The 12,574-nt window shown below is 49.6% G+C and overlaps 1 protein-coding gene across 1 annotated transcript in view; it reads right to left on the bottom strand.

The window, feature by feature from the left end:
* ACOXL (acyl-CoA oxidase like) overlaps positions 1 to 12,574 on the bottom strand; it is a 149,835-nt gene that overhangs the window by 111,446 nt on the left and 25,815 nt on the right. Inside the window, exon 8 of the mRNA XM_069955182.1 lies at positions 9,629 to 9,701. Within this exon, the coding sequence (XP_069811283.1) occupies positions 9,629 to 9,701 (73 nt within the window). The remainder of the gene's footprint in view (positions 1 to 9,628; positions 9,702 to 12,574) is intronic.

Genomic DNA, 12,574 nt, shown 5'->3' on the forward strand with positions numbered 1-12,574 from the left:
CTTATGGCAGACCCGGAGTGTCGGGACAATAGTGGGGTGGGAGCTCACAAGATTGGCGGAGGCCGGGAGCCAGGGAGCTGCCAGCAAAGACACTGGAGCAACTGCCTTTTCCAGATCCACCCATAGCTTCGAGGAGGAGTGACGGTGCCAGTCCAGCACTCTGGACAGGTGGGAGGCGACATAGTATTGATAGGTGTTGGGCAGTCCCAGACCTCCCTTTGATTTGGGGCGATATAAAACTGTCTTTGCTATGCGTGGTTGTTTGTGAGCCCATATGAATTTAGTAAGAAGTGAGGAGAGTTGCCTGAAGTATGACAGAGGCACCGTGACCGGGAGGGCCTGAAAGAGGTATAGTAAGCGAGGTAGGACATTCATTTTAAAAATTGCACAACGGCCAAACCAGGAGAAGGTGCCTCTGTGCCAGCGAAGCAAGTCCTCTTCTATCGTCTGGAGCATAGGCGGGAAGTTCGTTTTGTACAGGTCAGATGTGGAAGGGGTGAGCTGTACCCCCAAATATTTGAGGGAAGAGCGGGCCCAACGGAAGGGGAAGGACGCCTCGAGAGAGGAAGCTACCTCGGGGGGGAGGGATATGTTGAGAGCCTCCGACTTCTGGAGATTAATTTTATAGTTAGAGAGGGCCTGGTAGCGGGAGAGTTCTGACAGCAGGTTAGGAAGTGAGATTATGGGCCGGGTAAGGAAGAACAGGAGGTCATCCGCGTAAGCCGCAACTCTGTGTTCCACCGGCCCCACCCGTACCCCAGAGATGTCCGGATTACGCCTCACATGCCTGAGGAAGGGTTCCAGGGTCAGGATAAAGATCAGTGGGGAGAGGGGGCAGCCCTGTCGTGTACCGTTCGTGATAGGGAAGGAAGCTGAGAGAAGGCCATTGACCGAAACCCGGGCCGAGGGGTGGGAGTATAAAGAGCCTATCCACTCCAGCATGTGAGGCCCGAGACCAATATGCCTCAGTGTGGCAAAGAGGAAGGGCCAGGCTACACGGTCAAAGGCCTTCTCCGCGTCTGTGGACAGAAGCATGACGGGGAGGGAAGAGGAGCGGGCTAGATGGACGATGTTTATGGCTCTAATGGTATTATCGCGGGCCTCTCGCATGGGCATAAACCCTACTTGGTCAGGGTGTATTATGGCTTGGAGAAATGGGGTAAGACGAGCCGCCAGAATTTTAGAAAAGAATTTGAGGTCCAGGTTCAGGAGGGAAATGGGACGGTAATTTTGGCACAATGAGGGGTCTTTGCCGTCTTTGGGGATGACGGAGATATGGGCGCGGAGGGCATCTAGGGGGAGGGTGGAGCCAGTGGGTACCGAGTTAAAGGCAGACAGGAAGTGGTCCCGGAGGAGAGGCCCAAAGGTTTTGTAATAGGGCAAGGTGAACCCGTCGGGACCTGGGGATTTGCCCGAAGGGGACGTCTTAAGAGCCCAATCCCATTCTGAGGTTGTAATGGGGGATTCAAGCGCGGCGGCTTCCGTCTCTGACAACGTCGGCAGTCCCGATTCTGCCAGGTACGAGGCAACTGCCGAGTGAAAGGGTGGGGAATCCAGTGAGGACGAAGGGGTTGGCAGGCTATAGAGGGAGGTATAATAGTCCTTGAAGGATTCTGCTATCTGGGAAGTTAAGGACTGTTTTGATCCGGAGGAGGAAGTAATCTGGGGGATGAAAGAGCGGGCTCTCTGTTGGCGCAGTGCCCGGGCTAGGGTCTTACCCGGTTTGTTGCCAAATTCAAAATAGTGACGGCGGCATCGCGCTAGAGAGGCCTTGGCGTTTGCAAAGGTGAGATCTCTCAGCTTTCCGCGCAGATCCGCTAATTCCGACCCTGTGGCAGGATCCAGACTCGCCTTATGACGTTTGTCTAAGTCCGCAATACGCGTTATCAGAGACTGTATTTTGGCCAGTCGCTCCTTTTTAAGGCGAGTGGCGAGCTTAATAAACGTCCCCCTTATGAAGCATTTGTGGGCCTCCCATACCACTAACGGAGAAGATTCGGGAGAAGTATTAACAGAGAAATATGTAGAGAGGTCGGTCCGGACTTCGGCCAGGACCCCTGGGTCCCTTAGCAGGGTCTCGTTGAGACGCCAGGACCAGCTTCGCGGTTGGGGAGGAGCGAAGGAGAGAGAGAGTGAGATCAGAGCGTGATCAGAAAAAGAGATGGGGTCAATGGAGGCCGCCGTTACACAGTCCAAGTTTGCATGAGAAATGAAAAAATAGTCAATACGGGAATATACGTTATGCGGATGCGAGAAAAAGGTGTAGTCTTTATCGCGGGGATGGAGCAGCCGCCAGGTGTCCATAAGCTGGTAGGAGTGAAGGGATTGTTTTGCCTGTCTTAAAGAAGAGAAAGAGAGAGCAGAGTGGCCGGAAGAAGAGTCCAGGCGAGGGTCAAGAGCCATGTTGAGATCACCTCCAAGAACAACCACCCCCTCTAGGAAATCCTCGATCTCCGCTAGGTATCTCTGCAGAGAGGCAGCCTGCCCCACATTGGGAAGGTACACCGTGCCGAAGGTGCAAAGGATACCCGCCATTTTCCCCTTCACAAAAAGGAACCGTCCCTCTGCATCGGCTCTCTGATCTATAAATTCCCAGGGGGCCGTATGAGCAAACAATATCGTAACCCCTTTTGTTTTAGAGTCTGGAGAGCAACTGTGGTAAGCATCCGGAAAGTGGCGGTTGGACAACCTTTGCATTTGGTCACTGCGGAAGTGGGTCTCCTGGATAAAGGCCACAGCAGCCTTTTTAGCCCATAGAAGACGCAGCAGAGAGGAGCGCTTCTCCGGGACGTTTAGGCCTTGTGCGTTCAGCGATACACAGAGCACTGTTGACATGACTCAGTGAGGAGCAAGCCTAGGTGACAGGAGAGAAAGAGGAAAAGGGATGGGAAGGAGAGGGGGAGGCTGGAGGGAGAGAAAACCAGAAATGGGGGGAGGGGTAGACTGAAAGGGAATAGGGAGGCAAAAACCTTCCAAGCACTAGGGGGGATGGGAGCCCAAGGGACTACCGTCCGCAAGAAAAAATCCCTGTGCTGAGGACTGCGGGAAAAACGCGGAAGAGCAGGTCAGAGGACCGCGTCCGGGGCCCAAAGTCGGTGGTAATCCTGTGTAGGGACTCCATTATGGAGACGGGAGGGACAGGAAAGACGACGGAAACACTGGTAAACGAGCAGTAGTAGGCAGACAGACAGTAGGAGGGGACATGTATGAGACAAGAAAGGAAGGAACCTCACTCACTGGGGGTGGAGACTCCGCTTTGTTAGTAGGTCAGGGGTGACTGTATAGTAGAGCAAGGGGGAGGAAAGGTAGTGTGGTGTGAGAGGTCAGTCACACAAAGGTAAAGGTGGAGCGATAGCGCCTTCTGGCGATCCCCCGCAGAGAGATAACTCGAACAAACAAATAGGTCTAATAACATGCTATAACCATATTGGCCCATAAAATCGGGCTACACATCCAGGTGTCCTGTGGGAGTAAGAGGGGGGGGGGTGGGAAGAGGGGAAGGTAAGGGAGGGAGAAGGAGGGGAGGGGGGGAGAGGGGAGGGGAAGAGGGGGCGGGGGGAAGGGGAGGGAGAGAGCGGGGATGAGAGGGGGAAGGAGTGGTGAGGAAAGAAAGGGGGAGGAGAGGGAAGAGGAAGGGGGGGGGGAGGGGGAAAGGGAAAGAGGAGGGGAAGGGGAGGGGGGGGAAGGGGGGGGGGAGGGGGGGGGGAGGTAAGGGAGGGGGAAAAAGGGAAGGGGGGGTGGAGGGGGGAGAGGCGAGGGGGGGAGGGGAGCTTTGGCGGGGCAAACAGTGATATCGTGGCAGGCCCACCTGCGGCAGATTATAGGTCCATTATTGCCAATGCGGCTGAGGTCTCGATCAGTCCCTGGTCCAGGGGATGGGTGACTGGGGAGAGAGGGGAGGGGGGGGGGGGGATATCAGATAAGCGCATGGGTGGGGACTGTAGATGGTCGTTGAATCCGTACCCATGGATATCTGGGGAGGGGGGGGGGGGGAGGCGTTCAGTGCCCCGGGACTCGGAGGGGGGGGGGGGGGGGTATGACCAGAAGTCAACTGGGGGGGGGAGGACTAGGGAGAGTCGGGCCCATCCTCCAGCTGCAGGTGGTGGGCAGCAACCGCGGCAGATCCCATAACACGGCCAACTTGCTGCTGTCAAGAGTCTTACTTGGCTGGCAGGTTCCTCGGAGTCGGCCTGGCGTTTGTGTGTGCTGCAACTAGCAGGAACTGGAACCGGTCAACTGGATCGCAACGGCGATCACCCGAACATGGAGCCGACTTCAGTGGAGAGGCTGCATCTCAGCGGGGCTCAGGCTGGCGGATCAGAGGTAAGCGGTCCCCTCCATGACGGGGGGAACGGGGGCCCCCACGGAGAGGAGAGCGGGATCTTCTCGTTTCCGGTCGTGGTGAACGACTCCCTGCAACAACACCAGCCGGCAGGGGTGGGAGGTCCGGGGTCGTCCAGTCCGGCAGATGAAGCGACGGTATACCGAGAAAATCCAGCGCCCCAGGCAGATCTTGCGGCGCACGAAGCAGGTAAGTGGTCCCGGCATGCCTGATGATGAGGTGGAATGGATAGCCCCATCTATAGGATGCTCCCAGGTCTCTGATGGCATCCAGGAGAGGACGGAGCAAGCGGCGCATAGCCAGGGTGCGCCGGGAGAGGTCCGGGAGGAGAGTGATCTCTGACCCCTCAAACTGCATCGGGCCTCGCTCCCATGCGCGTTGCATTATTGCCTCCTTCTGCTGGTAATAGTGTACTCGGCACAAGACATCCCGGGGGCGGTTTCTGTCGGCCGGACGTTGGCCAGCTACCCTGTGAGTACGGTCCATTTCAATAGGGGTGTCTGAGGGGTCTCCCAGGTAACAATTGAAGATGTGTTTAACTGCACGGGCAAGACGGTCTGGCCCGATATCTTCAGGCAAACCACGGATCTTCACATTATTGCGACGACCCCGGTTCTCGAGGTCGTCCACGTGTGCGATCAAGTCCCGCAAGATTACATCTTGGGAGTCCACGCGGGGGGTAATGGAAGCGAGAGCCTGCTCTGTGACGTCTTGTCTCGCTTCCAGCCCAGACACAGCGGTTGTGATGGAGGACATCGAGGCTTTGATTTCCGCCATGTCCCCGGCCCGACACTCTTCCATGCGCGTCAGTTGGGTGGTAAGCTCCTCTCTGGTGGGGAGGGCCTGAAGCAGGGTTCTCACCTCAGCGAGCAGCGCGTCAGGAGGCGCCGGGCTCTGGGGGTCTTGTGAAGCGGTGGCTGAGGGCGACAGTCCATCTCCCTGCGGGGTACGCAGGATCTGCGGCAGGGTCTGGCTCAGCTCCGGGAATGCAGGAGCAGTCTTCTGCGTGACGCGCCGGGTGGCAGGTGCGGCGGCCATCTTAGTGTGCTGTGAGGAGGACGGGGATTCACTCGCTGCAGACCGGACAAATCGGTCCAGGGAGTTACGGGGATTGACCGACCTGATAGCGGGTGTCTTCCTGCCCCCAGTGGGCATAACGGTGAAGGGGTAGCGGTGTGTGAAGTCCCGGTAATGTATCGTAAGGCCCGGAGCTGCGGTCAGATGCGTCCTCACTCTGCCATGCTCAAGCCACGCCCCAGTCTTTGCTTTTTATAGTATAATTGCAATATCATCAGAAAACCTTTAATAAGAACCAGATTACACATAAGATTGCGTCAGATTTTAGCATCATCTATTAGTTGGTTTTGTTTTAAAAATTTGAGACAAAAAGATGTGCATTTTTAAGCTATTGAAGCCACACCATTTTTAAAAGGGGTTGCTCGCCAAAAAATGTTTTCTTTAACAATTTACTGGTACCAGAGGCTTGTAACTTTCTTCTATTAAAAATCTCCAGTCTTCCAGTACTTATCAACTGCTGTGTGTCCTGCAGGAAGTGGTGTATTCTCTCCAGTCTGACACAGTGCTCTCTGCTGCCACCTCTGTCCGTGTCAGGAACTGTCCAGAGCAGCAGCAAATCCCCATAGAAAACCTCTCCTGCTCCGGACAGTTCCTGACATGGACAGAGGTGGCAGCAGAGAGCACTGTGTCAGACTGGAGGGAATACACCACTTCCTGCAGGACATACAGCAGGAACAATGCTCGGGCAGGGAGGAGCAGGCGGAGCAACTTTAAACAGGTGTAGGAGGAATAGGATTCCTGGATGAAGAAATAGAAGGAGACACATAATTGGACGAGTGGCATTGCAGTGACGGAAACAACCAACAAATGGCAGGGGAAGCTAGTGGTAAGTATCGGGCCACCATAGGGTGATGCTCCGTGGCCTTACAGGTGGGACCAAATCTATACTAATTCTCCTTGAGGAGACAGTCAAAGACACAGCAAGTCTTACATTTATGTTCCACGGGGAATTCTGGGAACAAAGGATATGCAAAGCAGCTTTCTCACACCCCCTTGAAGTGTCAGCGTTTTAGCCGATTTTGTGGCACAGATCGCACCGGACTTTTAGCACAGACAGTTCCGATGATCTTTCTCTAAGTAAATACAGAAGTGCTCCTCATCCAGCGCGATCAGGGAAGAAACCGAGCCTAGCACTCTCTGCAGGCAGGAACAGTCTCCTCTCATTGTTCTCTTTTCATATAGATATAGATATATATATATCTATATATATATATATATATATATATATATATATATTTATTTGCAGGTTCCCTGGCGGCGGTGGCACAGTTGTGCTGCTTATCATCTAGTTTCATTGTATAGCACAGCCGAGCATATCCTGCTGAGTTATCTGCACACCATCACAGTCAGGTGTATCACAAAGGTCATGTGACTCCTCAAAGCTCCAGTGCCAGTAAGGCCACATAGAATTTTTACAATGTAAACATTTAGCATGGTCTTTTTTATATATGAGGGATCTACTTTTTGAGGAGCTTGAACTAAAGGAACTAGGACAGGCAAGTATGGCAGGAACAAGTCCCTCCAGCAAGTCCCTATGAGAATTTTAGTACTTCTGAAGCAGTTATTGGTATTCTGCTCAAACATTTTGATATGTTGCTGCCCATGGTGAGACTAACAATTTCTTCCATACTTATTATCTATTCAGTCTCCTTCCCCCAGTTCTCAGCTGCTGCTTTTTTCTGAGAAAACAAAAATCTGTGTGTGAGTCTCTCTGTCTCCCCCTCCTCCCCCCTCCCTTCTGAGACAGCGGATGTAAACAAGTCTCTGGCTGACTGTATCTGCAATATTGTAGCTTTTTTTGTAATACTGGGAGGGTTAATCACAGTAAATTCATCAGCAACTTGACTTCAGATTAACCCTCCCAGCATTAAATAAAAGCTTTACAGTTGCAGATACAGCCTGCCAGGAACTTGTTTCTATCAGCAGTCTTAAAAGGGAGGGGGGAGGAAAGGGAGACAGAGAGAAAAGCTCACTCACAGATTTTTGTATCTTCAGCAGAAAGCAGCAGCTGAGAACTGTGGGAAGGAGACTTGTAGAGAGCTATGCTGGCACTATGTGGTTAGGAAATCATTACCTATATTCCATTGGTTTCAAGTTACAATGTTTTTATTTTACAAGGATAATCCTGGAATAAATAATACTCGGTCTCATAGACTATTACTGACAGATTCAGCCGAAATGCAGATACAACTTGTAATGGATGGAACTGGCAAGAGAGAGTGGATCCCCTGGATCATCGAGGGGCGGAGTCTAAAGCCCCCGGTTTTCACCAGAGCCCGCTGCAAGGCAGGATGGTCTTTGCTGCAGGAAACTCCCAGGTCACTACCCTCAGAGCAGGCCCCCGGTGAGTACTGGAGCCTGGGACCAAACTTCAAAATGCAATGAGAAGACGTAGTTCAGACTGGAGGTGAGATAAGGACCAGGAAAGTAACAAGATCCAAATGACTAAAAGGTGACTACGAAATGAGGAAGTGGAGGATAGCCGAGAGCACAGACGTGGTTTGCTGACTGCAACACAAAAACAACTGAGCACAGAGGTCTGGAGGGGATGGCTATATATACCCTCAGGTGACTGGCCTAAAATTCACTAGAACTTGAGTGCTGAGTCTATAAATAGAGGTGAAGAGACACCAGCCACTAGAGGGAGCCAAATCCCACAGGAAGCCCAATCCCCCAGGAAGCCTGCCACTAGAGGGAGCCCAATCCCCCGGGAAGCATGCCACTAGAGGGAGCCCAATCCCCCGGGAAACCTGCCACTAGAGGGAGCCCAATCCCCCGGGAAGCCTGCCACTAGAGGGAGCCCAATCCCACAGGAAGCCTGCCACTAGAGGGAGCTCAATCCCACAGGAAGCTTGCCACTAGAAGGAGCGCAATCCCCCAGGAAGCCTGCCACTAGAGGGAGCCCAAACCCACAGGAAGCCTGCCACTAGAGGGAGCCCAATCCCCCAGGAAGCCTGCCAAGCACATGTGAGAAGCTGCCAGAAGACAAGCACACTAAGAAAGAGCAGGAGAGTGAACAACCAAAGCGCAGTGCAAGCTGCAGCAAGTAGGGGGATAATGGACACGACCACGCGCCGTTCACAGCTAGGAGTGAATGGCACTGCGGTCGGGCTATCTGCATGGCTATATCTTCTGTTCTCAGTGGGATCAATAACCTGAGCCCAATTTTTGTCTGACATATTGATAAATCTAGGCTGAAGAGATTCTGCTTCTGTATAAGCAGTAGTACTATGGGGCACTTCTGCACTTGTTTGTCATTATAAAGGTCTAGTATGTCCCATGATTATGTTATAAAGGTATAGTTTTGTCCCACAATGAAACACAAGTGAGCACACTATCGAGTATAGTATTTGCTGGAGTATGGGGCTACTCAGAGTACTAGATACCAGAACGAGTACTGCGAGCTGCTCAGGTGCTCATAACAAAAAGCTTGTTTAATGGCTTCAGAGCATAATGCATTTCCACAGCGTTAAAGTGAACCTGTGACGATCAGCGCCAAGATCCTCTGCTAATCCAGAAGGCCGGGTCTCCTTAGCAGAGGTTCTTGCTGCTGATTCGGATGAGCTGATCGTCACAGGTACTATATAAATGGAGGGAGGGTTTAAGCAGGAAGATTATACTTACCACCCTGGTCTTCTGTTTTCACTATCACTGCTCAGCCAATCAGATGCCGAGGCAAAACACCGCTGTCCCACCTCATCCACTGATTGGCTGAGCAGCCATAGTGAAGAGAAACAGAAGACCAGAGCGGTAAGTATAATCTCACTGCTGCCCCTGCAACAACAGAGCACAGTCTCCCCCCTGGGGGACTAACTTAACACCCTGGGGGCCAGACTGTCACTTTCAGATTAGAGGTGCTCACTCATTTCTATTGCAGAGGCTATCCGATTAGATCACTTTAATTTTTAACTTTTCCTTTGCGTCAGTGCCACTGTATCTCCAGATCTGCTTTACAAATCCCAGCCTGCCAAGTTTAGGGGAAAAATGCAGCTGTGATGCGGCCCATTAAGACCAGTGTAAACCATCAGGTTCGGGTACATGCCACTTTTACACCTTCACGTGGAAAGTTAAAGTAGTGAAAACAAGGATACCGCTGCCAGTAAAATATCACAACAAAGAGACCTATATAATTTTGGCATCTGAGAGAACTCTCCCTAACCACATGGAGCTCCTGCCAAACGGCAACCATTGCATTGCTGACATACTGACTTGTCCAGCAGGTTTTCTCTTGGGATCCGAACTTGATTGAATGTCAGAATTCCATTGTCTACACCATGAAGCCCTTTAAGCAGAAGAAAAGATAGAAATGTCACTAACCAAAAAACAAAAACTCAAGTACAAACGACATTTCAGAAATGACACATTACGAACCAACGTGTTTTTGGCAACTATAGCCCTGCTGACACTGGAAGACTGGAGATTTTTTTAATAGAAGTAAATTACTCATTTTTGGCACCCACCGATTTGAAAGAAAATTTTGGCGAACAACCCCGTTAACTGGTAATAGCCAAAAAAGAGTTTCATCCCTGAGCACCCGGACGAAAATTCCATGACAATATTTTATTACAGATGAATGGTCCCAATCTACTAAATGCAGATAACTTATACTGGAATAAGCACTTTGGTAACATCTATTATTACTGCAATAACCAACCATCCCTCCAAGTCTTCACATTGACTTAAAAGTTTGTGAACCCCTTGTTTTTTATATTTCTGCATAAAGTTTCATTTTCGAAGAAAAAAAGAACCAAATCAACAAATAGAGTCACAACAATTAGACTTGTTCATTTATTTATTGAGGAAAATGATACAACAAGTGCATCTCCACGTTTCCTGTGACTGTTGATGCTTCCGGCACATCGGCCTGGAGGAATCGGAGCCAGTTCAACTTTCCCTCTGTTATTCCTCCCATGGACTGCTCGCCCCAATGAGAACGTTGAGGTCAGGATAACTTTATTCTTCTTTCTCCATTCTCGGGCAGAATGACTCGCACTCTCAGGGTCACTGTCTTGCTGCATGACCCACTTAGAGATTCAGTCTATCAATAAATGTCCAGATATTTTTGGAATTTGCCGATATAGTTCAGACGTCATTGCTCCATCCATAATGAAAAGCTCTTCTGGCCCAAACTCGATGACAAGAGGTTTTTATGTTGGAATTCAGTGTTTCTTTCTCTGAACATATTGGGGTTGATTTACTTACGTGTTCCCGGCACAAAATTGTCAAGTTTTTGTCAATTTTCCTTGTCGGTTTGGTGTTCCAACACATTTACTAAAGGTGTGCGTAACAATTTTTCCAAAAACCCACCAAGTAGGCGTGCCATGGGTGTGTCCTTTAAAGAGTCACTGTCATATTTTTATTTTTTTGGCAGAAATCAATAGTCCAGGCGATTTTTTTATAATTGGGTTTATTGGGCAAATATGCCATTATCTGCATTTAAAAAGCCTTTTCCCAGGTCCCCCCCCTCCTCTTTTCCATCCACTGCAAAAAATCAGGAAATTGTGACTTGTTGCATCAGACACAACCCAGTCTGTTCTAGGGAGGGGGGAGGGGAGGGGGAGGAGGGAGTTAGCGGACAGCAGAAAGCAGATAACAGAGGATTACAGGCACAAAGCTGGGTGACAGCTGTAATCAGAGCTCAGAGAGGTCAGTGCTGACTGTCAGAGGAGATAAAGGGTGAGGGATTTGTAGATTAACTCTTTGTTATCCTGTTTTGGTCTTTTATTTAGCTCTCTCCATAGGAGAACAATGAAGACAGGGGGGAGAGCTTCAAATTGCTTTTTCATGATAAAAATGCATTTTTCGGCTAATAAACCCAATTACAACGTTTCTTAAAATCACCTGGACTATTGATTTCTGGGAAAAAAAAAAAAAAATTCACAACAGTGACACTTTAAAGCCTGCCAACACCGACAGATTTATTAAGCAAATCGTCATTTTTTTTTAAATGAATTTTCTATTCTTAAAACCAGCTGCTTCTAGTATGAGGGGGAAGGTCGGGTTTTAGTTTTGTCTTGTGAAAAATCTTCCAGATTTACTAAGGGCGACAGACACATGAATGAATTTGATGCGAATAACCAGACACAACCGACAGCTTCTAATTGACAGATTGTTAGTAAATCAACCCCAATGTGTCTCATTTAAACCAAAAAGCTCTATTCTGGGCTCATCCGTCCACGCATTGCTCTATGAGCCTTCTGGATTTTCCCGGTGATCTTTAGGAAACTGCAGATGGGCAGCAAAGTTCCTTTTGGAGCGCAGCGGCTTCTTCCTTCCGCCACGCACACCATTGTTGTTCAGTCCTCCTGATGGTGGATTCATGAACCTTAACATTAGCTAATGTGATGAAGATCTTTAGTTTCTTAGAGGTTACCATGGGTTCCTTGTGACCTTGGTTGGTTCTCTTTATTGGTTTTTCTTTAAATACTAGTTGATCTCCATTGACTAAAAGGATATTGTGAGTTGTTCATGTAGTATATCGGTCAAGGAGACGAAGGGCAAAAAAAAAAAAAAAAAACTGTTCTTATTCAATCGGTGACTAGTTCGGCGCTGACGGACGGCCACATGACTAGTTGAGGATAATTTGCATACGGCAGGGGACATTTACAACCTTTGTTTTCGGGTGTATGCGCAAAGCTCATAGGTATCCGTTACACAAACTGTCCAGGGGTCTCCATTACACTGTACATATAGCCTCCTGGGCATTTCTGGAGTGATGGGTTCCCTTTAAATAAAACCGGATACCCACTCATACCCGATTATTATCTTATTGACTGGAAACACCTATGTGTAAAAATCTAATGTAGTTTTAAGTTACATTTATGCAGAAATATAGAACATGTTCTACATATCACTACTAACTGTACAGGATCAGAACACCTGTCAAAATGATAGGCGCGCAAACTGCAGACGGGACCTAGAATCACAAGTCTGCACTTCCAGCTGCATGCGCTAGCTGCAGCCGCTAATGCAGAGGAGCACCGTTCATGTAATAACATTTCTTCTCCTCTTTTTGTTTTCCAGATACCGATATCCCAAGGATTACCTCAGATTCAGTGGACTATTTTGATAACTGGTGAATTTTTTTGAAAATGGTAATGAGGGGTGTCAAGGGGTGTTTTTAATTCAGTTTAAAAAAAAAAAAAGTCACCATTG

This window comes from Dendropsophus ebraccatus, chromosome 15 (genome assembly GCF_027789765.1).
Source record: "Dendropsophus ebraccatus isolate aDenEbr1 chromosome 15, aDenEbr1.pat, whole genome shotgun sequence".
Classification (NCBI taxonomy): Eukaryota; Metazoa; Chordata; class Amphibia; order Anura; family Hylidae; genus Dendropsophus; species Dendropsophus ebraccatus.